This window comes from Tinamus guttatus, unplaced genomic scaffold (assembly GCF_059628265.1).
Source record: "Tinamus guttatus ecotype Peru unplaced genomic scaffold, ASM5962826v1 Tinamus_guttatus_pri_ptg000002l, whole genome shotgun sequence".
In the NCBI taxonomy this organism is placed as follows: domain Eukaryota; kingdom Metazoa; phylum Chordata; class Aves; order Tinamiformes; family Tinamidae; genus Tinamus; species Tinamus guttatus.
The window spans coordinates 1980743-2005545 of record NW_028288536.1 but is presented as its reverse complement, the minus strand read 5'-3'; the positions used below and the strand labels follow the sequence as shown (position 1 = coordinate 2005545).

Genomic DNA, 24803 nt, shown 5'->3' with positions numbered 1-24803 from the left:
AGACCAGGTCACTGAATTGGTTTTAAAACACTTTCAGTGACTTCTCTTTGCCTGTGGTGTCTTCGTGGCTTGTTGCAGCGATCCATCTCATTCTGCAGAGCTCCCTGCTTGCCCAATCCAGTGACAAGACAGTTCTCTTCACTAGCGGGTAGAAAACTATTTGCTTGAGACTCAAAAAGATAACCGTGCAATGCAACCAGCAAAGGATGTGTTGCATCTTTTAGCCTCTAGCTGTGGTGTGCTGTGATATTTCAGAGTATCAGCAAAAGAAAAGACAGTCTTTTGACTTGGTCTGCTCTGAGTATGCCAGTGCTGGGAGAAGTAGTAGCTACAAGAAATGCAAACTACACTGGATGCTTTATTTCAGTGCTCTGTCATCATACTTCTTTTAAATGTTCAGTTAGAACTATGCTTTAAACATGACTAAAAGAATTGCTGAAATCGTCACATAAGCTCTAGAACCACTGCATGCAGTTACTCACACTTGTTTTTATCCTTTCTGTTTTCCTGAACTAGGTGTTTGGCATTGGAATACCGAACCCCTATCGATTGCGCCCCTTTATTGGGGCAAGAGTTCCTGTAAATAGCAGTTTTTCTCCTATAATAAATATACATAACCCTCACAGTGAACCATTGCAGGTGAGCATGACAGGGATGTCAAATATTCATTTGTTTATGGTATTAAACTGGAATTGTATTTATTTTGAAATATCTTAAAAGTCCATTCAAAATGCAAAGCTACTCCATTGTGTAGATGTTTCTCTACGCTTAAATACAGATCAGTCATACCAGAAAACAGATTATGCTCATAAATCTTAGTTTACTGAGTTGGGATTTAGCTGTAAAATCTGTATTTAAAAAAAAAAATCATAATTACTGCAAAAGAATGAACTAAACTTCATGGTTAATTAAGAAAAGGACTGCAGTAAACAACTTGTCTCATGATTTGAACATGAGACTCGTAGCTCTCTTTTGCATCAGTATTATTTCATCATGATCCAAAATCTTGAGAAGTAATTGTGTTTTATTCCTATTGATCAAGAAGGAAAGGAGAAATGCTCTCCTCATATGACAAGCTGCTTTCAGAAATGCCCACTAATAAAATGCAAATACAGGAATGAATTTCTAGCTCTTCTGAAGCAAGTGATATGGCAGTACTGTAATTTCTCATAGCACGTGGAGGCTCTGCGGGGCGCCCCCCTGTGCAGCAGAGGCAAGAAGCCTCACACTAAGGCAGAGCTGGGCTGTGCCTAACAAAACAAGTAAATGAGTGATCTGGTGCGGGGATAGGATTCTGTGAGGTAAATAATCCACAGAGTGGGCTATGCCACAGGAAGTGTTTGAACTGCACAACCAGCAAAAACCTATATTATCATCAAAAGCAAACTTGTAAGAGACTATAATAGTCCGGTTGCTGCTAAACAACAGCACTGTGCGCTATAATCTCTGGTAATTAATCCCATTACTGCCAAGTGGTAACATTTTCCTGTTATCCAGGTGGTGGAAATGTATTCCAGTGGAGGCGATCTCCACTTAGAGCTCCCAACGGGGCAGCAGGGAGGTACAAGGAAGCTATGGGTGAGTAATAAAGTCTTGTAACATTCATTATACTTTTCTTTTTAAATCTAACTTTCTCTCTTGTCACTTAATCTGTTTTTTAAAGAAAAAACACCACATAACAACTGAAACAGTAACAGATCTAATAAATGTTTAGTAGTAGGAACTGAAGGAAAACTTAATTTGTGAAGCCGTCAATGCTGAGCTCTGCTTCTTTGAAATGAGAGGAGCAAAGTGATACCCAGTAGAATGAATTACACCCATCTCAACATTTAGGACAGTATAGATCCTCTCATGGTCCATGCGCTGGATTTAGCCCACAAGAAAAGTATACCAAAAAAAAAAAAAAAAAGGAAAGGAAAAAAAATATATTTTTTAAAGCTAAGGAAATTCTTTCTGCCATCATTCCGGATGAAAAGCGTGTACATTTTTTTTTTTTTTTTTTTTTTTTAAAAAAAAGGCAACTGGATGAATTTATGGAAGAAGCTGTTGATGTTTCTAGCTGCAGTAAATCCCTGGCTCTGGAACCAGAACTGACAAGAAGCTGTTCTAGGCAGTATTGCTGTGCGCATGTCCTGTAGTTCCTCCATCTACCTGCTGTTGGGCGTGGGTTAGATGGATACTCAGTCTGGCTTATTAAATCTGTTTTGTGTTTTTCACTTAAACGTAGCTTTTGAAGTAGTATATCCGAGTATCTTTTAAGCAAAACTACTTTTAGGATGCTTTTCAAATTTTAAGTTTCAGCTTTATGCCCCAATTGAAACTATTCCTTTTCTTTAATTTTTTTCTCTGGAATTTCTAAGTCATTAGATTCCAGTCTGGCTTGCTCAAGCATATCATTGGTCTCTGTGAGTAAAGCCAGGATGTGTCCAAGTGGGCAAAGAGGAAGATGACAAAACTTAATTTCCAACTTTTGGAGAAAGTCTAAGTCTGTGAAAACAGAAGTATCTTGACCTTAGATAGGAAAATTAAAAAAAAAAAAAAAGTGAATACGAATATAGATTGTGAGCGTTTCATAAAATATGGTGGAAAAAACAAACAGATGCTGAGTTATATATACGCAAGCATTAGAACTGGATTCCAAAAGAAATATTTTGATGCTATTTTTGTCAAATGACTGTGCTTCTAAAGAAAACCCCTCGTTAATGCAACAGAGCTTCAGGGGACTGCTGAATTCTCTAACTGTAGGTAAGCGTGCGACAAAAGTCCCAGAGCTATAAAGAAAAGAATAGGGGTGGGTGATTTGGTTTGTTTGTTTGTTTTTCTTTTTTAACTCTGCTTTATTTCTAGTTCTGTTTCTTGAGCATGTAACTATGCAGCTTCCCTAGGCCAGATTGGTAATTAAAAGCAGATTGCAAAGGATGTAGAGGCAGTTCTTCATGACGCAAGTGTGAAGCATTCAGTATCCTGCGTAGGAAAAGCAGGTAGCTAAGTTCTAGTAGGTATTTACCCCTTTGTTTTGTGGAAAAGTGGTTAGGTTAATACAGATCAGTGTTAACCCCCTTGCTTCTCCTAACAGTCTTTGATATAGTGGCTTGAAGGATGATAATGACGCTGTCTAAAACGGCCTTGATGCTGGGTGTTTGGGTGAAACGGTCCAGATTTGCAGGGCTATTTTTGTAATAGCTGTTTAAGGGTACTTCAGGGATCTGACAAATCTTAGATCACTTTCACAGAAGAGTCAAATGACATCCTTGGAAATGTCGATGAACGCCTGCGTTACGTTAGATCTGGTATGGAGGTAATTGTGAAAGTTAAGTAGCCGGTTTTAATCTAGGAACTTGTTGGGTAGTAGCAGTTGAAACTTGTTCTTTGATAGGTGACAGTTTTCAAAGCAAACTCTTAAAATCTCTGGTCCATGCAAAATATTGCTGGACATCCACAATGCATCAGTGAGTTTTATACTGCAGAAGGTGCAGAAGAGATCTATGAGGCACCGTGCACCTCTCTGGATTATGTCTTGACCAGTCTTCACCATCAAAAATATAAAAGAAGCTGCCAGCTGAAAAATATCCATGCAAGGCAAGGGTTACCCATCAGAAATGCCTACTTTCTGCCTACTTTATTTGCATTTCAAGTACAAGAATCTTCAAATTTGAAATGAAGATTTTCATCTTCTATTAAGAGAGACAATCCAAGTCAGCAGGCCATAAGGCGATGTGGAGGCTTGTTCAAAGACAATAGTACCTTGTTAGCAGATAGTTAACCACAAGGGTGTCAGTCTTTGCAGCAGATGGGGGACAGAGCCGAGAAAGACGAGGACTGAGGAACACCTCCCCCTGCCTCGTGTGCGACGTGTCTTGCCAGAAGAAAAGAAACAAAGCCAGACAACCGCGCAGGTGGCCAGATGCTGATTGGTTGTGCGCTTTGCAACACTTGTGTTAAGAAAGTATAAAAAGAAGTCGGTTTGGAAATAAAGTTGTCTCACTCTGCACCCCAGACTGAGTCCGTTTCTTCACAAGGTGCAACAAATGGCGCCCAACGTGGGGCACGAAGACTAGCTGTCTCTCCGGTTGCACCGCCCAGCTGAACTCCCGGGAATCACGCTGAAAGGAAGCGTAAGGATCAAGCTGAAAGGAAGCTTACTTTGTGTGCACACTAAAAGCCTCTTGAAAGGAAAGAGGTAAGCGGCTGGGAACTATGGGTTCATACCTAATGAAGGAACAAAAGGACGATTTAGAAGCTTCTCCTAAAAACTTGAAACCGCAAAGAAAAAAATTAGGTGAAGAAGAGCTGCAAAAGGTTCTTGCATGGGCTTCTAAAGACGATCCTTCGGTGAATAGTAAGAATGTTTTTAATCTGGAAAGATGGGACCAAATTGGGGTCCGACTGTGGGATAGTGCCACGCGCGGTGATAAGGCTGCTGCTAACCTGTTGCCACAATGGCGAGTTGTACTCGAAATATTGAAATCTCATAGTGGGTTGCAGTCGAACATAAATGACGGGATCGGGGCCCCTGCCATCCCCTCCGCGCCTCCTTTACCTCAATCGTGTCCTGATGAGAATCAGAAAAGAAAACGTGCTGCAAAAGCCTTTGCGGTACTGCCACCTGATGAACAGGACGATGATCCTTTTGGTCCGGGTCCTATTGACCCTGGAAAGGAGCCAGACCTATACCCCCCGGATCCTCACGATAAATGGGCCTCAGTAAAACGAGGAGCAAAACAGGCGGGGGATGTGGGCATGCTGAAAGCCTTTCCCGTTATCTGTGCACCAGACCAGAATCCGCGTTGGGAAGGTTTGTCGTATAATCTTATTAAGGACGTGCGACGTACGGTGACAGATCATGGCCTTGGCGCACCATATACCACCCACCTTATACAATCTCTTTGTGATTCTTCGGTTTTTACTCCCCATGATTTTAAAACTTTGTTTCGCCTCATTATGACTGATATGCAATACACGATGTGGGAATCGAAAATGAGAGAGCTTGCTCGAGCTCAGGGGGAGGAAAACCAGCGGCTGTCGAAAAAAGGTCCTTTACGGGCTGTTACTGTGGACGTGCTAATGGGGGAGGGCGATCACAGTGCTACAACAGCACAAGCAGAAATCCCCCCTGAGGGCTTGCAACAAGTTAAGGCACTTGCTCTCCGCGCCCTTAAGGCCGTTCCGGAGAGTGGTAAACAAAGACAACCTTTTGTTAGCATAAGACAAGATGCGAATGAGCCATATATGAAGTTTTTGGATCGGCTTAATGAGGCTCTGGAGAAACAAATTGATAATGAACAAGCACGAAGCTACATTTTTAAGCAACTAGCAGTTGAGAATGCTAACCCTGATTGCCAGAGAGTTTTGCGGCCACTAAAGGATCCTACTATTGATGACATGCTAAAAGCATGTATTAATGTCGGTACCAAACAGTATGAATATTCACTGATGGCCGAAACATTTGCAACAATGTCTATGAAAAGGCCATGTTTTGCTTGTGGCCAATTTGGGCATATTCGTAAATACTGTCCGAAAACACAAGCAAACAAAGGAGCGCCTGGACTATGTCCGCGCTGCCACAAAGGACAACACTATGCTAATCAGTGTCGATCAAAATTTGATAAGGAAGGTCGACCGCTAGCCCCTTCGGGAAACTTCAAGCGGAGCGCGGCGAGGGGTCGCGCCATGACGGCAAATCACCCCTCGGAGTGGCTCCCACCGGGAAGCAGCCGCCGCCTGTGCGCCCGCACAGGGGGCAGCGCCGGGGTGGACCTGGCCACCACAATAGAAGTGCTAATTACTGATACATCAGTTGTGCTAATTCCAACTGGTGTCCACGGCCCCCTGGGGCGAGGAATGGCAGCACTATTGATTGGGCGATTTTCAACCACGAGACAAGGGCTGTTTGTGTGTTACCTGGAGTTGTCAATGCAGATTTCAAAGGAGAAATTAAGATAATGGTATGGACTCCGATACCACCCTGTACTGTGCCAGCAGGAAGCCGAATAGCACAATTAGTATACTTTTTACCACAGACACCAAACGCTGCAAACATTAACCATGGCACAGGCTCTTTTGGGTCCACAGGGCATGAAATTTTCTGGACTCAACAGATAACTATGAATCGCCCGCAGATATCCTGTACGCTACAAGCAGGACTGATAAAATTTAATGTACAAGGAATTTTAGATAGTGGAGCAGATGTTACAGTCATCGCTGCCTCACAATGGCCAAACAGTTTACCCCTAGTTAAGGCACATACATCGCTTTCAGGAATTGGTGGGCAGAGTACTCCAATGCAAAGCAAAAGATTGATAAATATTATTGGCCCAGAAGGAAGAACTGCAAACATTAGGCCATTTATATTGCCTGGATCCATCACCTTGTGGGGGAGAGACTGTTTGAGTCAATGGGGCATGCAGTTAAGCACGGATTTTTCTTAGGGGTCACTATCCAGCAGCAGGTCCCACCCATGATTTGGAAAACGGACAAGCCAGTGTGGGTAGATCAGTGGCCCCTTCCACAAAATAAACTGCTGCAATTACACAAGTTAGTAGATGAACAATTGCAAGCTGGTCATATAGTTCCTACTACAAGTCCCTGGAACACGCCAGTTTTTGTAATTCAAAAGAAAAATAATTCCTGGAGGCTGTTACATGACCTTAGAAAAATCAATGAAGTCATCGAAGATATGGGAGCCTTACAGCCTGGACTCCCTTCTCCAGCAATGTTACCTCAAACATGGACTTTGATAGTAATCGATTTGAAAGACTGTTTCTTTACCATTCCACTTGCACCGCAAGATGCACCTCGGTTTGCATTTTCTGTACCTTCCATCAATGCTATGGAACCGCATAGCAGATACCATTGGAGAGTTCTGCCACAAGGCATGAAAAATAGTCCTACATTATGTCAACAATTTGTGGCAGCAGTTTTAAGCCCAATACGCAAATATTTTGATAATGTCCTCATCTATCACTATATGGACGATATATTGATTGCTGCAGAGCAAAAGGAAACAGCAGAAGAGGCTCTGCATCAGATTACGCGAGCAGCATCAGCTGCAGGATTAAGAATTGCGGAAGATAAAGTACAGGAAAGTCCGCCTTGGCGATATTTAGGATGGAGAATTTCTGATCATCAAATTCGACCACAATCATTGACCCTAAAGACAGACATAAGGACTTTGAATGATCTTCAAAAACTTTTGGGAACTATTAATTGGATCCGTCCCTCCTTAGGAATTTCCACAGAAGAATTACATCCTCTATTTAAGCTCTTAGAAGGAGACACGAGTTTGACATCCTCAAGAAAGCTCACTCCTCCCGCGCGAGCTGCGCTTGGTAAAGTTGTGGACAAATTAACCACTCAGACTGTTCACAGACGAAAGCAGAATTATCCTGTCAGTCTTTTTGTTTTTTATTCTAGCTTCCAACCTTATGGCTTATTAGCACAATGGATACCACAGGACGCATGTCCATTAATAATCTTAGAGTGGGTGTTTCTGCCTCATAATTTTGGCAAAACTGTCACCACCGCTATTGATATGATTGCAATGGTTCAAACAAAAACAAATAAAGAAGGGTGAGATGTGGAGGCTTGTTCAAAGACAATAGTACCTTGTTAGCAGATAGTTAACCACAAGGGTGTCAGTCTTTGCAGCAGATGGGGGACAGAGCCGAGAAAGACGAGGACTGAGGAACACCTCCCCCTGCCTCGTGTGCGACGTGTCTTGCCAGAAGAAAAGAAACAAAGCCAGACAACCGCGCAGGTGGCCAGATGCTGATTGGTTGTGCGCTTTGCAACACTTGTGTTAAGAAAGTATAAAAAGAAGTCGGTTTGGAAATAAAGTTGTCTCACTCTGCACCCCAGACTGAGTCCGTTTCTTCACAAGGTGCAACAAGGCGATGGGGATCACGTGCAGTGTTAGTGTTTGAACCATCAGCCTGAAGCTGGCGTTGCGTTGCAGCCGTGTCCAGCAAATGCAGCAAGATTGGTCCCCAAAGCTCCGAGAACAGTTTGGGACTGACGTATAGGCCTGGCATAGAAACAGCAGCACATTCTGACTTCTTGCTGTAAACTGCTTGATGGTCAATGAACTTGAAGCTCTTTGGACTTCTGCCTATTTGCAATTCTGCATTTATTTTGATTTCTATTTTATTAAGTGATTTCAACGTGTGCTTCTGTATCATTGCAATTGTATATTCTTCGTGTGTTTTGTGGGGAGGAAGCAATTGGTATGTGTAAAACTGATGCTTGATATTACTGTACTCTTTATCACTAGATTTTGTGCTTTAATTCTGTCAGTCCACTACTTTCTATCACAATTTTGATAAAACTTTATTCAATGAGACATGTGGTACCTGTTATTCACCTATTTTTAATCACTCATTAATGTGAGGATTTTTTTTTCTGATCATTATATTACCCAATTAAAAAATCCTTGCTGTATTGAGTGGTAACTTTAAAAAACATGCAGTCTATGTTTTAGCCTTTTTAATTTTTTTCTCTTAATGCAATTATATTCAGTCCTCTTATTGTAATTTTTTGGTGTGGTGGCTCTTTTTGTAATTACTGCACTCTTTTTTATTAGGAAATTCCTCCCTATGAAACAAAAGGAGTGATGAGAGCCAGCTTTTCTTCAAGAGAAGCAGATAATCATACAGCTTTCATTAGGATAAAAACAAATGCCTCAGACAACACAGAATTTATCATTCTCCCTGTTGAGGTAGAAGTTACAACAGGTTTGTAGAAAACTATTTATTAAAGTTGTTCAGCTTTATTTTTAACAGAATAAAAATTGGTGACTTTATTTCTTTATTTTTAAGCTCCAGGAATCTATTCATCCACAGAAATGCTAGATTTTGGTACACTACGAACACAAGGTAAATTATACTTCAGACTTCAAAGCATTTTCGAAGCAGGGGAGCACACTTACCTTTGTACCGTTTGGGGGTTGCTTGTGGGATGGTGATTCTTTAAGGGACTGATTTTTAAAAATAGGGCAAAACTGTGTTGAAACTCTCCACACACATATCCACTTGTGAGTATATTTGGGATATGTGCAAGGAAACAGTAGTTGGCACATCAGGTTTTAAGGCTGGTAGTGTTGATCTTACCCAGTTGCACGTGATGTTTTCCAAAAATCAGTAGTAGTGTCCTTCTGCCTGCATTTGCTGTATTGATCTCCCTCCCTCTACCCACCCAAACCTTCTGAATCAAATTTTGGATGTGATAACTTATCCTTTATTTATTTATTTATTTATTTATTTTTTAATTGCCACTTTAATGCTCCAGGTGTCCCTGCTCAAGCAGGGGGATTGGACTAGATGATCCCTATAGGTCCCTTCCAGCCTCAACCATTCTGGGATTCTATGTAATATTTTTAAACATTTTGTACTTTTAGTGAAACTGTTTAGTGAAATCAAAAAAATTGCAATCTCTACCTGGCAGAAAACACAGCTGAAAATACCTTTCAAAACTGCAAACGGGCACATTGTTCTAAAAAACAGTATCTTCTTGCAAATAAGTGATGCAGCTTCTGAAGTATGCTTCCATGCAGCTTACTCATTTAAAGATTTTTTTTAAGGCATAATTTCTACTGAATGCTGGTTTTGACTGTCCGTACTTTTAACACTGAGCAACAGTTGATTTAATATGGGGGGGGGAGCTAGTGCAGATTGTATAATATTATATGTTAATATAGCCTAATAGCCCAGTGTGTTCGCTTTTTTTAACAGATCTGCCAAAAATTTTAAACCTGCATTTACTAAATTCAGGAACAAAAGATGTGCCAATTACAGTAAGTTTTATTTCATTTCTGTTTGAAACTCTCTACTTGGATTTGCATCTCCTAAAAATTGATCCTTCACAGATCGCCATTTACTGTTCAGAGTTGGGAGCTACATTATGTGTGGCTGAAAATAAAACTTTGTAGTCGGACAACAAATAATCTGCATGCGTGTTAAAGTTCATGTGCTTTATAGAATCATTTGAATGGTTATTGCAGCATTTATAGGTTGTGTTTTCAATATCTTGGCCACTTAAGAACCCTAACTCCAGGTCTTTGGGGTTCTTTGTCTCTGCTATCAACTCCACGAGAATATGTAAAGGTTGTGGTGGTACAACTTATTAATTTAAAGTAAGCAAAGAGTAGCTTTGGAAAGCAGATGGTCCCGTGATTTCTGTTCTCTTGAGTTTTTCGGCTTTGTAGCCTGAAAGATGAGAAGGGGCCTGGGAACCTTTTGGAGGCCTCTCCCATGGGATTGCCTCAGCTGCAGAGGAAGTGCCCACAGCTTTAGCACTCCAGTCTGGGGATTTTCTACTTGCTATTTTTATCACAGAATTTTGCTTCTATTCTGGTGTCCTGCCTTCATTCACCCATGCCTTTTTCTTACGTATTTTTTCTCATTGCCCACTATTTTTTTTCTTACCTTTTCCCATTACTCCTTTCTTCTTTATTTTGAAGATTAGTTTTGCAGCTAGCTCTACTCTTTTTTCCCCAGTGTAGTTCAAAAAACAATGTTGAAATATTGAAAAGAATCCAGAATCCAGGCAAGAATGACTGAGGGGCTGGCAAAGAGGCTTTGCTGAACTCTTGGAGAGCATTGCAGTGTTTTTAAAGCTTGAGTCTGTAACTGTAGGGAAGAATATTTTAATAATAGAAGTCTAACACAAACATAAACCAAGATACTAGAAAATGAGACTAGACAAATCTAGGCTACGAATGACACGCATTTTTGTAATAAGAATAACTTTCCACTGTGATAATAGCCCACTGCAATGCTGCTTACTAAATTATTACCTACTGGCGATTTTTAAGTCGAGACAAACTTGTAATATTATAGGAACGGGATTTAAGTTGTGGAAGTCCTAATGCTTTTTACATTAGTGAGATTACAGTAGCCTCAAGGCCACATATGGTCTTTAGGAATTGCTTCTGGTGGAGGGATGTTGCATGTTTTAGTTTGATTTTTTTTTTTTTCTTTTAAGAAAGTATATAACTTTTACAACCAAAAGGTTGGAAGATTTCTCAAATGATTTTTCAGCGATGCCTATTCTTTTGTCATGGTTATCTTCTTAGTTTGGCCAGATTTTAGAAATATGGATAGCTCAAGTGTGAGACGCTTTTCCTAAGTACGATACAAATAATTTTATACTCAAGCCATTGGTATCACTTTTCATATCTGATAGCATATTACCTTTTTCAGAAAAAAAATCTGCCCGTTTGTTTAGACAGTGTTTTACAGTGCCAGGAGACTGTTGTTTGGTACCTTCATTTTACAAGTCATGACAAACTTCGGGGGGATTCATTATCCGTTGGATAAAATCACTAATTTGGGGGGTTTGTAGCTTTTAGAACTCACCTTTGCAGTGATAAAGTTGCCACCTGCCCATCCAAATGTGGTGTATTTTTCAGTGTCCCATACAGCCCTGTGCTCACACAGCCCTGTTGATGTGCACCAGACCAGTCCATAGTGACTTTGAAAGTCAGCGGTTATTCCACGCAAGGGACAGTTCTGGTGTGATGTTTGCAAGCTCTACAGCCTTCCCAGCGCTTCAAGCGCTGTGTAAACTTGTGCTGTGGCAGCCATGTAAATTTCAGAGTGGTCAGCACAAATAAAGAATTTTTGGAGAGAATGTTGTGCCTGGGATGTTTCTAAGAAATCTTGAAAAATGCATTTCTGACCCTTTGGAGCTAGAGTTTAAAAGCCATTGAGACAGAGCTCTGTCACAAATTTCATCTTAATGTCAGAAGAAAAGGCCAGGGCTATATTTAGCATGTATTTAGCTCACTGCTGGAGGAACTAAATATCTTCAGGTTGTCTGTGCATGAGGGGCAGCTAATAGCGCTCCTGCCAAAGTGGTAGTTGTTCCTCCTTGAGGTACTTAGTCATGCTGTGGTCCAACAAAGTGGTTCAGGAAAATGAGTTGGTTTTTTTTTTTTTTTTGAGTTTAAAGCTCTTTCAGAAAAGTTCCTTATTTGCGTTTGTAGGGTTTTCCCCATTTTCAGGGAGAATCACTTTTATGACCTGGATGAACTTCTGTCAGGATATCACAATTAAGCTGTGCAGTCAGAAGTTTGATAAACTTAATTGCTGGTCACATTTTGTCTGCCTCTTCTCTAGAATGAAAATTTCATGGCTTTTTAATAGCAATTAAGCTAATTTGGTGACTAAAAGCAAAAGCATGCTCTTAAATTAAAGTTGCTGACTGTGGTTTATGCGAAAAGAACTTACAACTTTAGGAGACTTGTATGATAGCTGAGATCTAATTGACAGGAAAAAATGTTTGTTTGTTTTTATAGGTATTTTTAAGGATTTTTGTCACTATTTTGTCACTGTTCAGATATTTCGGAGCGGATTTTTGTAAGCCTGAGAGTAGTTTACTATTTCCCAGTTGTCTCTTTAGTTTTCATGTATGAGCATATATATCCAAGACAAAGCATTCAAGGGGAAGTTAACTTCAAGGGTGGGATTCCAGCAGTAGCGTTATTTCCTTGGCAGTTCTGGGTGGTGCTCTGTGCTTTTACCTTATTCCCTGTGAAAGTTAAATAAGCTGGAAAGTTAAGCGTAGCCAAGTGTCTGTATCTGAACAAATGAGTAACAGAGAGGAGCAGGTTCCGACCCCAAGGGAAGGAGCCCCTGGTGCTGCCTGCGTCCATGTGGTCGTTTCGCCTTGCAAAGGGGTAAATCTGTGTTTTCCTGGTCTCTGGGGTGCTTAAGGCCATTTTTTTCTGCTGTTGTGTGGAAGCCCGAGGAGAGCAGTCCATGGGAGACACGTGTTCATGAAGGAGCAGGTCTGTCTTTTATTAATTCTCCTTCCCCGCAGAAGATGCCGTTAAGGGTTTTTCTGAGAAAATTGTTGGGTTTTGGGTAGAACTTGTTCGAGGTGGATTCTCAGTGAAACTTGGTTTTGCATGTTTGCTCACAGATTGCTGTGTAGAGTCTAGTTTTGATGACTTGTGAAGCACTTCTCAGGAAGCTGCTTTTGCTCAGGCAAACTAATTATAATTTGAGGAAAACAAAGTTGAAAGGATTGTTAAGGAAGTTGTCTTTCTTCCTTTGTCTTACTACCATATTTCCTTTCGTATCGTGAAATCCAATAATAAATGAGGAATGTGCACAATACTGTTACATTTTCAGCAAAGCACTGCTTTGTTGAAATTCCTTCCTTCATTAAATACATCGTCTGTAGACAGTTTAAGTAAATCTATCTAGTTGTTTTGCATTAACGTGATTGAAGAGCTGCACCTCTGAAAGGTGACATTTCTCTGTGGCAGGCTGCCTTTTTTTTGAATATTTCTAGTTTGGCTTGCTGAATGCAATCGGCACACTTTCAAATGAGAATGATTAAGGAGCAGCCTTCAGCATGAAAATAGCTGCCAAAAGTGGTCGTCACTTTTGCTATGCAAAAGCTGTGAACGCGGTCGCAGCTTTGGCTTTGTCTCTGCAGGAGTTTTAGGGGAGGAAGCAGGAGGATTGCTTGTGTGCGTGGCTGCTGTTGTGTTGTGTAAGATACTGCAAGATTTCCATCTTGGTATGGAATTTCGTTAGAAGGAAACTGTGATACTGAATTGACTTGTGAGGAGAGGCCTCAGGTATCTGTATGACATCCACGTAGAGAGGTAATAAAGGCCAGGACTGCTGATCCAAAATGCAGAATCTCCTAGGAGAGGCAGTAGCTGTTATTCATTAGATGCAGTAGTAGTCGCGTGCATCCTATATGCAACATTTTCTGGCTTTTTGTTTACAAGAAAGGATAGTTTAGCTTTAAATAGCTGGGGCTGGTTCCTACCACTGGTTGCCCGCCCTGCCTCTCTCTGCCCAGGAAAGGCTCAGCTGCTGATGCAGCAGGTGCTGGACCTCTGTAGCCCAGTATAAGGTAAACCAGCTCTCGTTTTGCTTGCCTTAATAAAGCATCTTAATAAAGCAGTAATTTGCAGCAGTTTAGCAGCTGCTGCATGAGCAGCTGAGCTGTTCTTGCAGCAGAAGACAGCTGGGGAGCAGGAACCATGGCAGCCATCCCAATTTTAAGTAAGAATAAGAGCATTTAAATGCTTGATTCCCAGTTCCTGTCTGGGAATCTATCTAGCTAAATCTCCATGTCTATTAAGGGCTTCACAAGCAATTTTCATAGGCCCTTCAAATGTCAACATTCAGAATCTGTAATTCTGGCTGGTAGCTGGCAGGATAGCTGTTCTGGTCATGCCCAATTCATTTTACATTTAGTTTAAAATAGTAAACCCCAGTACAAAAGCTGATCTTGTAAAATGTCATTACAGAGTGACTTGTCATCTCAGAGGTAGAAAATTGTTCTCTGTACAGTTAATTATTTTTTTTTAATTGGTCGCTCTGCAAACCTAGCATGGGACCATAGGCAAACTGGGTTCCTCTTGCCTCATGTATCATCACCATTAACTACACAAGTCAGTTAACAGCTTTGTTAATGAGTCAACTCAGTATTTTAGCTCTAGCTCTTTTAACCCTGCAGCATTAAGAATAAAAACCTGTTTTTAAACAGAAGTTATAAATCCTCCTCTGTTTGATTAAACGAGTGTTTTTGTAGCTAGGCTTCTGTCTACACATCATCCAATGTTGGAGAAATCCAAAGAGATTTCTCTGTTGCCCACCTTCCTCCACGCTGACTGCTTGAGTAATCTGTAGGATGTGAGGAAAGTTCTACAGTATCTTATAAAGCTGCCCTCTTATAGGGAAAGACAGACCTGTAAAACTCGGCAAAAATAGTTGTGCTCATAACATTTGCTTTGAAGAATGTGTGAAAGCTGTAAAGTGTGTTAGCAGTGATGAATTTGCAGGTGCTTGATATTTTGATTCTGTTTGCAGAGCGTTAGACCTACACCACAGAATGAAGCTATAACAGTACATTTCAAGCCAGTTACATTAAAAGCCTCTGAAAGTAAATATACCAAAGTTGCAAGTATTAGCTTTGATGGTAAGTACTGCTCCCCTCTTCCTGGAGCATTTCAAATTCTTCTTAAAATTCACTGAATCTTTGTGAATTATTCTCCAGTTCTTCTAAGACAATTGTGTTTATCATTTTGGGTGGGAGGAATGGAATTTGTCTACTTGGAAATGGTTTGTGTTGTTTTTTTAACTTCTGTTGCTTTCAGAGGGATCATTTCAGAAGCCACAGACAGCAAGTCACTTTAACCAGTCACAAATAATAACAAGAACCTTGACTGGTGACTTATTTTCAGTAAAGCAGCCAGACATAAGTGATATTTGCACTTTCAACAATTGCTTTAAGGACTGGTGGTTTCCACCAGTCAGTTTCAAATCCCTTGGCTGTGACATCGTTGTTCTGTGGCCTTGCATCTTCATTCTTAGGGCTTATAGAGATGGAATTCTCACAAGGATTCTGGCTGTATTTCTGCAGGGTTTAAACTATCTTTTAATTTATTCAAATGTTGCTGCATTCTCGGTCCAAAGTCCTGCTTGTTTGGTAGTTTTAAATAAAGAGTGTAGTAGTAGTTTCAAGATTTCTTTGGTTAGTTGCAGATGGATATAGACATGATCTGTGTGGGAAGTTCAGCTCCCCTAGGATCTGAGTGACCTTCTGGACATATCTGACATGTTACTACATTGACAGGAATGACTAGATTTCCTGGGGTAGGTAAGCTTGCTAACACAGGCATGTCCCCGAACTGGAACTGAGAGAGGATTTTTTGAACTCTGGCCTTTTACTTCCTAGGTCAGTTCCTTAAAATTTCCTTAAGATTCATTTCCTTCAGTGATACTTTCTCTGGTGCAGCTCTCTGCTTTATTCTTCTGCGTGTGATGATCTAACCTGGTCATTTCTGGTTTGCTCTCACATCCTTCCTGTATTCTTGTGTGTACAGCATCCAAAGTCAAAAAAGCATCACAGTCTTCTGGCAAGATAACTGTTAAAGCAAAAGAGAAGAGCTACTCCAAACTTGAAATACCATATCAAGCAGAAGTATTGGATGGGTGAGTTTGCAGTTTGTTGAACAATGCTCAGAAGCTCAATGCTGAGAATTAGCAGAGGGATTTTTAGTCCTTTATGGAGAAGGAGGGGTATAAAGCAGTGGTGCCTCTTTCAGCTCTAGACCTTTAGACCTGCAATTTCTGGTTTTAAATTTTCTATTCTTATATTAGTTGATAGTCTTGGTAACTTAAAAGGTAGTTTCAGAATTGGAAATTCTAGTTTCAGAATTGGAATCAAAGTGATCTTTCTGCATTGCTGGTCACAGTAGCTGAAAGCTCTGTTGAGACATCTTCAGAATTACAGTTTTCCAGTTTTGTATCTGCTCCTCTAACGCTGTAATCTGAAGTGAGGTTAGAGAAAATAGCTTTAAGCAAAGTTCTGGGAGAACTGCCAGTACTTTGATTAAAATGAACTTAGCTATACTTTGTAACTCAGTAATAAAAAAACAATCAGGGTGGTAATTTATTGTCAACAGAACTGGTAGTGTTTTAAAGGTGAACAAGCAAGCTGATCCTTACATGTTAAAACTTCTGTGCTGCAGATGCCTGATTTGGATAATAAGAAACATACATGATTTGCAAAAATCTTAATAACTCCCAACTTGTTTTTCCTTTTATTTTGCCTCCTAATACTTTCTTATCTCAGTGAGGTTATTGAATAATCTGTGTGTGTCCTTGCAGTGCTAATACATAGTGTCAGCTAGCACTGGGGTATGTCCCTTTTTTGCTGTAGAATTTGAATGGATTCTCTTCTTTTGTGCAAGAATGACAGATTATTTTTGAGAAAGATCTTCAGTTCTTAATATTTATTTTTCCTATTAATAGATATTTAGGATTTGATCATGCTGCCACACTCTTTCATATCCGCGACAGTCCTCCTGATTCTGTGGAAAGACCGATCTACCTGACAAACACTTTCAGTTTTTCAGTCCTCATACATGATGTTTTGTTACCAGAAGAAGCCAAACCAATGTTTAAAGTAAGTCCAGTTCCAGTGAACAGTTTTCCTAAAACTAAATGTTTAAATATCCAGTCTTTTGTTAAATTATAACTCTGATCTTCATTCTTCACTGATCCAGGTTCAGAACTTCAGCAAACCTGTCTTAATTCCACCTAATGAATCCAGATATATTTTTACACTTCATTTTATGCCTTCCACATCATCTGTTCATATAGATAACAATATTTTACTCATCACCAACGCTTCTAAGTTTCACCTACCTGTCAGAGCATACACAGGGTTTTTAGATGTAAGTATTTTCCTTTTCCTTTTATTTTTTCTGGAGACTTTGGTCTAATTAGAAACAGAATGATCAGAACGCATTTTAATTCTTTATTCTGCTTGTATGGGTGAATGGCTTTTTTTGAATTTCATCATGATTTTACAGATGAGAAAAATGTCATCCAAAATAACCCCCACTTCACCAGTTCTTTCCATAAACAGCTTCTGTAATTGTTGAAAAAGACCTTTCTGTTTCCTTTAGTTTTAGGTAGCAAAGGTGTAGAACCTTGAGACTGTCATACAGGACTGCTGTGTTTGATTGTTTTCGTTTTAATTTTTTTTTTCTGTAATGCATTTGTTAATGGGCTTAGAGTTTGAGTATACTTTGTTTGTAAGTTAAGCTTAAATGCTTTTGTCAATCTTTCTAGTACTTTGTACTGCCTCCAAGAACCGAGGAGCGATTTATAGACTTTGGGATACTGAGCGCAGCAGAAGCTACGAGCATTTTATTTGCAGTCATCAACAGCAATCCAATAGAGGTAAGGATCAATTCATTCTTAGTTTTTCTTTTAAAAGATTAAATCACTGTTACTGAAAATGCTATGTTTTGTTCTTTTTAAGCTGGCTATAAAAAGTTGGCATATTATAGGGGATGGTTTGGCCATAGAACTCCTAGCGACTGAAAAAGGAAACAGAACAACAATAATTGCAAACCTTCCTGAACTGCAAAATGCTGGTGCGTCAGATCAGTCTTCGGTAAGTACTCCTTTGAATCTCTTGCTTCAAAATAGGTTTAGAAGAAAAGGGTAGAGGGATAAAAAGACCAATTTATGGTGTGTGTGCTTTTTTTTTGTTGTTTTTGTTGTTGTTTGTTTGTTTGTTTTTATAGCTCTGTTTTTTGGCAATGAGTGGAGGGGGATTTTTTTTTTTTTTTTTTTTTAAAGAAGTGGTGTTATGTTCAGGTTAGTCAGATTTTAAACAGAAAGATTCAGAGACAATGGCCTCAGACGGTCTTAATCGCTTTTGAGGAGAATAGTGAGATTTATTAGTACAATTGTTTTATTTTTATATTAATCAGTCATGAGCTAAATTTTTCTTCATATATCTTTCATTTATATACTATTGGCAGATGTGTTTCAAACAGACCAACATAGCAAACAAGGGAGTTGGGTATGTTTTTTTGTGATGTTTGTCTCCCTTTGATGGACTCTGTTTCTATCTTACAGGTGATACTAACATCTGGTTATTATGCTGTGTTTAGAGTAAAACTAATAGCAAAAGACCTTGAAGGAATTCATGATGGAGCTGTACAAATCACAACAGATTATGAGGTATATTTATTGTCTAATCACTGGTGCTGCACAAATTATGTGGTTTTTGTTTTTTAATGTGAACATGAGAAATATTAGGTTTAATAAGGCAAGGAGGAAGGTAACAAGTATTTTGGTTGTCTTAATATGAGTTTTTTCTCTTAGTGATCTCAAATTTTGTAGCGTAAGGCTTTCTAAGTTGACTGAATTAACTCAGAAGAGTAGTGAGCATAGGAACTTGTCTTAATTTGTACTGTAAATGACATAAAGCATGAAGCTTTAAGAGTTATTAGTGGATGGATTGCGATTTCAGGGACAAGTTAAACTTGGAGTAAATGACAGTAATGCTACCAGTGCTATATCTGCTCTGGAGCAATAAAGAGTGACTTTCATTTTGCTTTTACCTGGCTTTCAGAAACTTCCATTTCAGTCTGACCTGATGCTCTGGGGCTTGGGTCCACAGGAGCTTCAATGTCATGACACGTTCTCAAAGCATCAATGCATGAATCTTTTGGCATGGCAAATCCCAGCAATATGCTTTTTGAATGCATTGTCAGTTACTAAACTCAAGATAAAATTTTCAAGGTTTATTGTGAAAACCCACTCTGAAAATTGTTCTGGAGAAGTTAGTTTGCTGGCAGTTGATGCAGCAAAATCTTTCCACTAAGGTTAGGGGAAGAGAGAAGATTTGGTAAATTCTCAAATTCATAAGTCTTTCCTGTTGATACTAATAAATCACTTTTAACAGAGAGAGAGATTCTACTACATAATAGAATGACATTTAGTATCATTGGCTTATGGTATTCACTGTCTTTGAATTATATGCATATCAAAAATAGATGTGTTGTTCATGCAATGGTTATACAGTCAGAAAATGAAACAGCACATTGTGGGGTTCTGGTGAAGTTACAGAAAATAGGAAATTCTTAATTTCTGCAAGTTGTCTGTGATCCTTGACTTTTTTAATGTGCATGCACTTGTGTGACCCTTCAGTATCAGAACGTAGAGCCTTTTATTTTCTTGTTTGTTCTTACAGGTTACTCTACCAATGCAGTAAGGATCTCATTATTGAGATGCTTAGTATTTGCTGTATTTCTGTCTCTTCTACAGTTTGAGTTAGGAAAAGGAGTGTATCTCAGGATCTTATCATGCCTTTCCATGCATTTTGCGAAGTTTAGTTTACTCTCTTGCCTCATATTTTTTTTTTTTTAAAGATGTCATCCTGTTATCCAACAGAATAAGCCCTATTCAAGGAAGATGAAATAACGCCCTATGAGAGAGCTTGTATCTTAACTTTGCTGTTGTGTTCTGTGGAAAATGATGCTAAGTGTGATTGAGCAAAGATGTGCTTCCTGTTTTTCTGCAGTATTGATGAAATGAAGAGCTAGTCAGTATTTTGATTTGAGAAACCATTTTTGAAGTTTTATTCAATTAAAAATTCAAAGAGACAAAAGCTTGTTTCTGGGATTGAATGCTGAAATATCAGTGTGTGACTATTTTGAGCATGGCCATCTATGGTGAGATTTTAATTCATGGCTAAGTGTCAGGTTTATACATACGCATTTGAAACATGGATTCTGAAATTCCAGAATCCATGATTTTGTTATTAGAAGGAATGGAAGAGACATTTAAAGACTGAAAGTAATGTATTTTTCTAAACTTCCTTGTTCTTTCTTTCAGATTTTAACTATACCAGTGAAGGCAGTAATTGCTGTAGGCTCGCTGACCTGCTCCCCAAAACACGTTTTTCTTCCACCGTCCTTTCCAGTAAGATAATGGATTCCCAGCATTGCACATTGTGTTTCCTATTTGTCTGTCCTTTTCAAAAGATACTGCTTCCTTGAATTGCTGCATGTTGCCATATTGCTGGAGAGATTGTGCTCGTGAACTTTTAAGATCCTGCTTCTATCACTACTTTTTTTCCCCAAAGACCTAAGCACGAGTTTTCTCTACTTCTGTCTTACTGCGTCTGCTTGAATGTTGCCTGCAATACTGGCATGGTCCCAGACCTGATTCTTTGCAGCTTTATGCTGATGCAGCTGTGGTCACTTGGTTATTCTTAGCCTTTCATGTGTGTTGGTACTTCTGAATAAGAAAAAAAAAGTGCATGGGTGTTTCTCAGAAATAATGTCATGCCAGAAGCCAGCTGACGAGCTGAAGTTTCAGGATGAGAAGTCCTTGAAGGATTCTTTCATTGTTTCCACACTGGGAGTGCATCTTCAGAGGGCACATGGCAGAGTACAGGAAAGGAAAACAATTAATGTGTGAGACTCGGCAGCCGCTCTGCTGCTCTGCAAAAACATGGAATGGTTGTTCCTGGGAAGTCACGTTCATCCCTGCTCCTGCAGTTATGTTTACACAGGGAGTGCCAGAAGCAGCTCCGGAGCTCAGGGCTACAGATTCAAGCAGCAGGTCGTTACACCAGTTAACATGTTCTTCTCCACTTACCATTCAGCCTAACCATGGCAGCAGGGGCTCTTGAACCATGTTGACTTTGCAGTGGGCGTTGTACACAAGGGCGAACTACATGTGGGCTTCTGATGAGCAGAGAATTTAGTACGACTGAAAATCATTGGGAAAGAGATTAAAAACTGAAAGAAAAAAAAAATGGTAGTGAAAGGAGATGGAGATGATGTGATAAAAATCACCCCAGCAGTCTCCTGCAAGGTTAAAAGATCAGGAATGTGAAGCTAACTTCAATATATTTTGAAAAATAGTACTAAGAAGGGGAAGATACTACAATTTTCTAATTTCTCTCCCAAAGCTCTACAGTAATCACTAGTAAAGGGACACCAGCCTGGAAAACATGTCATGTCAGAGTAACACAGCCGCATCTCTCCTCGAGCACCCTGCGTTTTGGACCACGGCAGTGACCGAGACCCGAGGGGCTCCGGTCGCCTTTTGCAGCTCAGTTTGTGCTCGGCGTCTAATTGGTACCCCCTCGCAGGGAGCCCTTGCTGAGCAGGCTGGGTGCCTCTCTGCTGCTCGTGGCCCTGGCTCGGCGGCCGTACGCGCGCGGCCTGGCCTGGGCTCGCTCAAGTGTCAGGCCTGTTGTTCAGAGCTGCCTTCGGCGCAGAGCCGCTCTGCCCCAGCACCATACTTGGCCAGGGACATGTTGTCGAGCTGTCTTGGCCTGCAGTAAGGGTCTGGGTTTCCTCCTCTGGCCCTCGTAAAAATTCTCAGGCCTCAAAAGAATCCAAACAAGTCTTTAAAAGTTCTTTCTGTTTCATACGTCTCATAGCAGTGACTCTCTTTTCTCTGCTTACCCCTACTAAGAAGTTACTCCTGAAGCTTAGGGGATGGTTGTGAACATTCCTGCATTTCTCAGTTCAGAATTATTCCTGGCCGCTTTATACCTATTTATGCTTTGTCAGCACCATCCTTGAGCCTTAGTAGTTCTCTTCTCTCTTTTTAGCACTCAAAATCAATATAGATCAGTGTATGTGCTGTACCTTCCTCTTAATAGATTAAAAAAGCCATGTTTTCCCCCTAGTATTTATTTCATGTTGCAGACTCTGCATTTCTCTGCTCTTTTCCTTCACCTTTCCTTATCTTTCCTTTTCTTATGTGCATGACACCTGCATAGTCATATGAGTAAGGTTTTACCACATTCTTTCACCAGTATTGGTAATCTCTAGTGAGTACATCTCAACAGATCCATGTTGGAATCGCTTCTGTGCTTTCTTGTCTGTACTGCATACAGTATTCTGTCATGGATTGAGCAGATTGGGTACGGTCAGACCTCAAAATGGACTTAATTGAAGATAAACTTTTTATTAGATTCTAAATTCATGATCTTGTGTTTTCAACTATTGAATTGGGCCCTCCTCAAGACAGTAAGTCAATCTGTATCTTGATTTTCAATATTCTAAAAGCTCTGCTTAGCTTTACAGTATCACTGGGTTATGTTTGTCTTTTCTTTGTGTCAAGGTAATTAGTGAAAATATTTCTAGGCAATCTTCTCCCACTAATTATTTTACCCTGTTTTTTTTTTTTCCTTCTTAGAACTCTACCTGTCTTTCAGATGTCTCCTTGTTCCTGCTGCTGGTCTTAGTTTGTGCACTTGAAAATAATTTTTTCACTTGCACTTTTTCATGCTTTACAACATGACTATTAGATTAATGACACTTTTTTGAAAGGAAAACGCAATAGGACTTGTCAGAGGAAGATGCTACATTAGTCAACAGGAGATTAGTAAATCTGCTAATTTATTGCACTATCCTTTCTGCTCCCTCTTTTGAGGGGAGCACTTGTTATGCTGCATTTTCTAGTCTCTAAGGCTTAACTTTTTTTTTTTGCTTGTCATCCTTCTTTCATTCCTGGAGTGCTGTAACTTTTGTTGGCTTCGTGCTCTTGTCTAGTAAACTTCTCAAACAATTGCTCATTCAGGGAGCCTTTTAACTTCCTTTCAACATTAATTGGTATAACTGTCATCCTATCTCACCAAAATACTTAAGACCTGCTTATTTTGAAAGAGGGATGAACTGTGTTTAGAAGTAAGTGGAGAAAAGAGTGTGAATCCCCAGAAACCGATCTCAAAGTGATGGAAGTGGCTTTTGTTTAGATTGCATGATTAACTCTGTGCTTCAATGCTGCCAAGGTCTTTTGTCAGCCCACATAACTAAACAAATGTACTAGGGAAAAACATGTCACGTACATGTATTTCACCTTTTCTCTAGGGGAAGGTAGTCCACCAGAGCCTGAACATTATGAACTCCTTCTCCCAGAAAGTGAAAATACAGCAGATACGATCCCTATCTGAAGATGTGAGGTTCTATTATAAGAGGCTGAGAAGTAATAAAGAAGATTTAGAGCCAGGAAAAAAATCAAAGGTTGGTTTATGCCTTGTTTCTACAAGTTCTCTTTCATCTATAGCATATGTAAATGCCTATGATTATCAGAAATCTTTTCTCTTTTGTCTTTGTCTATTAGAGTTACTGTGCAATTTGTTAATTGATCTCTCCTACCCGTTTTGCAGATAGCAAATATTTATTTTGACCCTGGTTTGCAGTGTGGAGATTATTATGTAGGATTACCATTTTTATCTAAATGTAAGTAACTTTCACCTTTGGAATTAAAAACTGAGACATAAAGAGCTTTTCACTTCAACAGTGATTTTACATGAAGGTTTAAAAATACGTTATCTTTTAAAGCGGAATCTAAAATTCAGCACAACTTAGCAATGCAAGAAGACATGTGGGATTCTGACTGGGATTTGCATGAGAACTTGTACAGAGGCTGGATGGAAATAAAAGAGAACTCAAGTCACAGGTGAGTTGTTTTACCCTGGTTACTTCCTCAGCTCCTAACTCACAGGATAATTCTGTTATATATGGTCAGTATAAAATAGGAATATTTCATATTGCAGTGCTCTTTGAGTTAGTAGGATGGGTGGCAACAGTCACTACCTTACAAAAGTTTCATTAAACAGATTATATTCATGTTTTCTGTTCAGATCCTTATTTTTTTAACGTGGTAACCTTAATATCCCAGATTACTCTAGGATTTTAAAAGGTTGTCTGTTGCTACTCTTCCAGGATTACAATATTTCAGTGATAGCTGAAATTGGTATTTCTCCTTGAGAGAGATTAGATAAATCATTGCTGTTTAATTTTTATGAAAAAAGTCACAGCAGTCAGTGGGCTGCTATATACTTTGTTAAACGTCTGCTTTCTCATATGCAAACTGCCATTTCAAAAAAGATAGGGATATTAGTAGAAAAACAAAATGATTCTGTGTAGCTAAATATAATAACAAAAATATACCTTCTTTGTCAGAACTAATAACTGCTAAAGAAAATTGACCTGAGCAGAATCCTCTGTTTATCCACATAGTGGATAAATCATCTCACTAGTGAGAATGTTTCAAGGAAAAGGTCTATTAGAAAGTATTTTGGAATAAGTAGCACTTGTAGGAAAGTATATGATGCTTTTTAAAAGCAACCAGCTATCCATGGTACCATTAAGCAAAGAAGAAAGTGTGTTTTTTGAGACTCCAGTGAGCAATCTGACTTGAGTATTTGGGGCCTTCCCACAATACTTTCTGCTTTTGAAGTTCAGTGTTTTGTTGGTTTTGCCGACTAGAGGACTCGGTACCGTTAGTCTCGTTTCAGCTCGCAGTGGGAGAGCTGGAACCCAGTGCACCTGCCTCTCAGTTCTGGTTTGGATTTGTTAGGCGTTTAGGCACATACTCTACTATCCATCCAACTAGGGTGCATTTACTGTCCTTTACACGTGTATAGCCACAGGATGTTTTGGGAAGAATCGGGGTGGTGTTTTGAAAACTGTCCTTATGGTTGGTCTGTTTTCCACTGCTTAC

The 24803-nt window shown here is 39.7% G+C and overlaps 1 protein-coding gene across 1 annotated transcript in view; it reads left to right on the top strand.

Annotated features, from left to right (window-relative positions):
- Positions 1-24803, top strand: part of TMEM131 (transmembrane protein 131) — a 92675-nt gene that overhangs the window by 43624 nt on the left and 24248 nt on the right. Inside the window, 16 exon segments of the mRNA XM_088521345.1 lie at positions 517-639; positions 1498-1578; positions 8579-8729; positions 8814-8870; positions 9726-9787; positions 14832-14940; positions 15848-15956; positions 16779-16932; positions 17033-17203; positions 17604-17714; positions 17797-17931; positions 18402-18506; positions 20166-20252; positions 23165-23317; positions 23464-23536; positions 23639-23756. Coding sequence (XP_088377471.1) covers positions 517-639; positions 1498-1578; positions 8579-8729; positions 8814-8870; positions 9726-9787; positions 14832-14940; positions 15848-15956; positions 16779-16932; positions 17033-17203; positions 17604-17714; positions 17797-17931; positions 18402-18506; positions 20166-20252; positions 23165-23317; positions 23464-23536; positions 23639-23756 — 1799 coding nt within the window.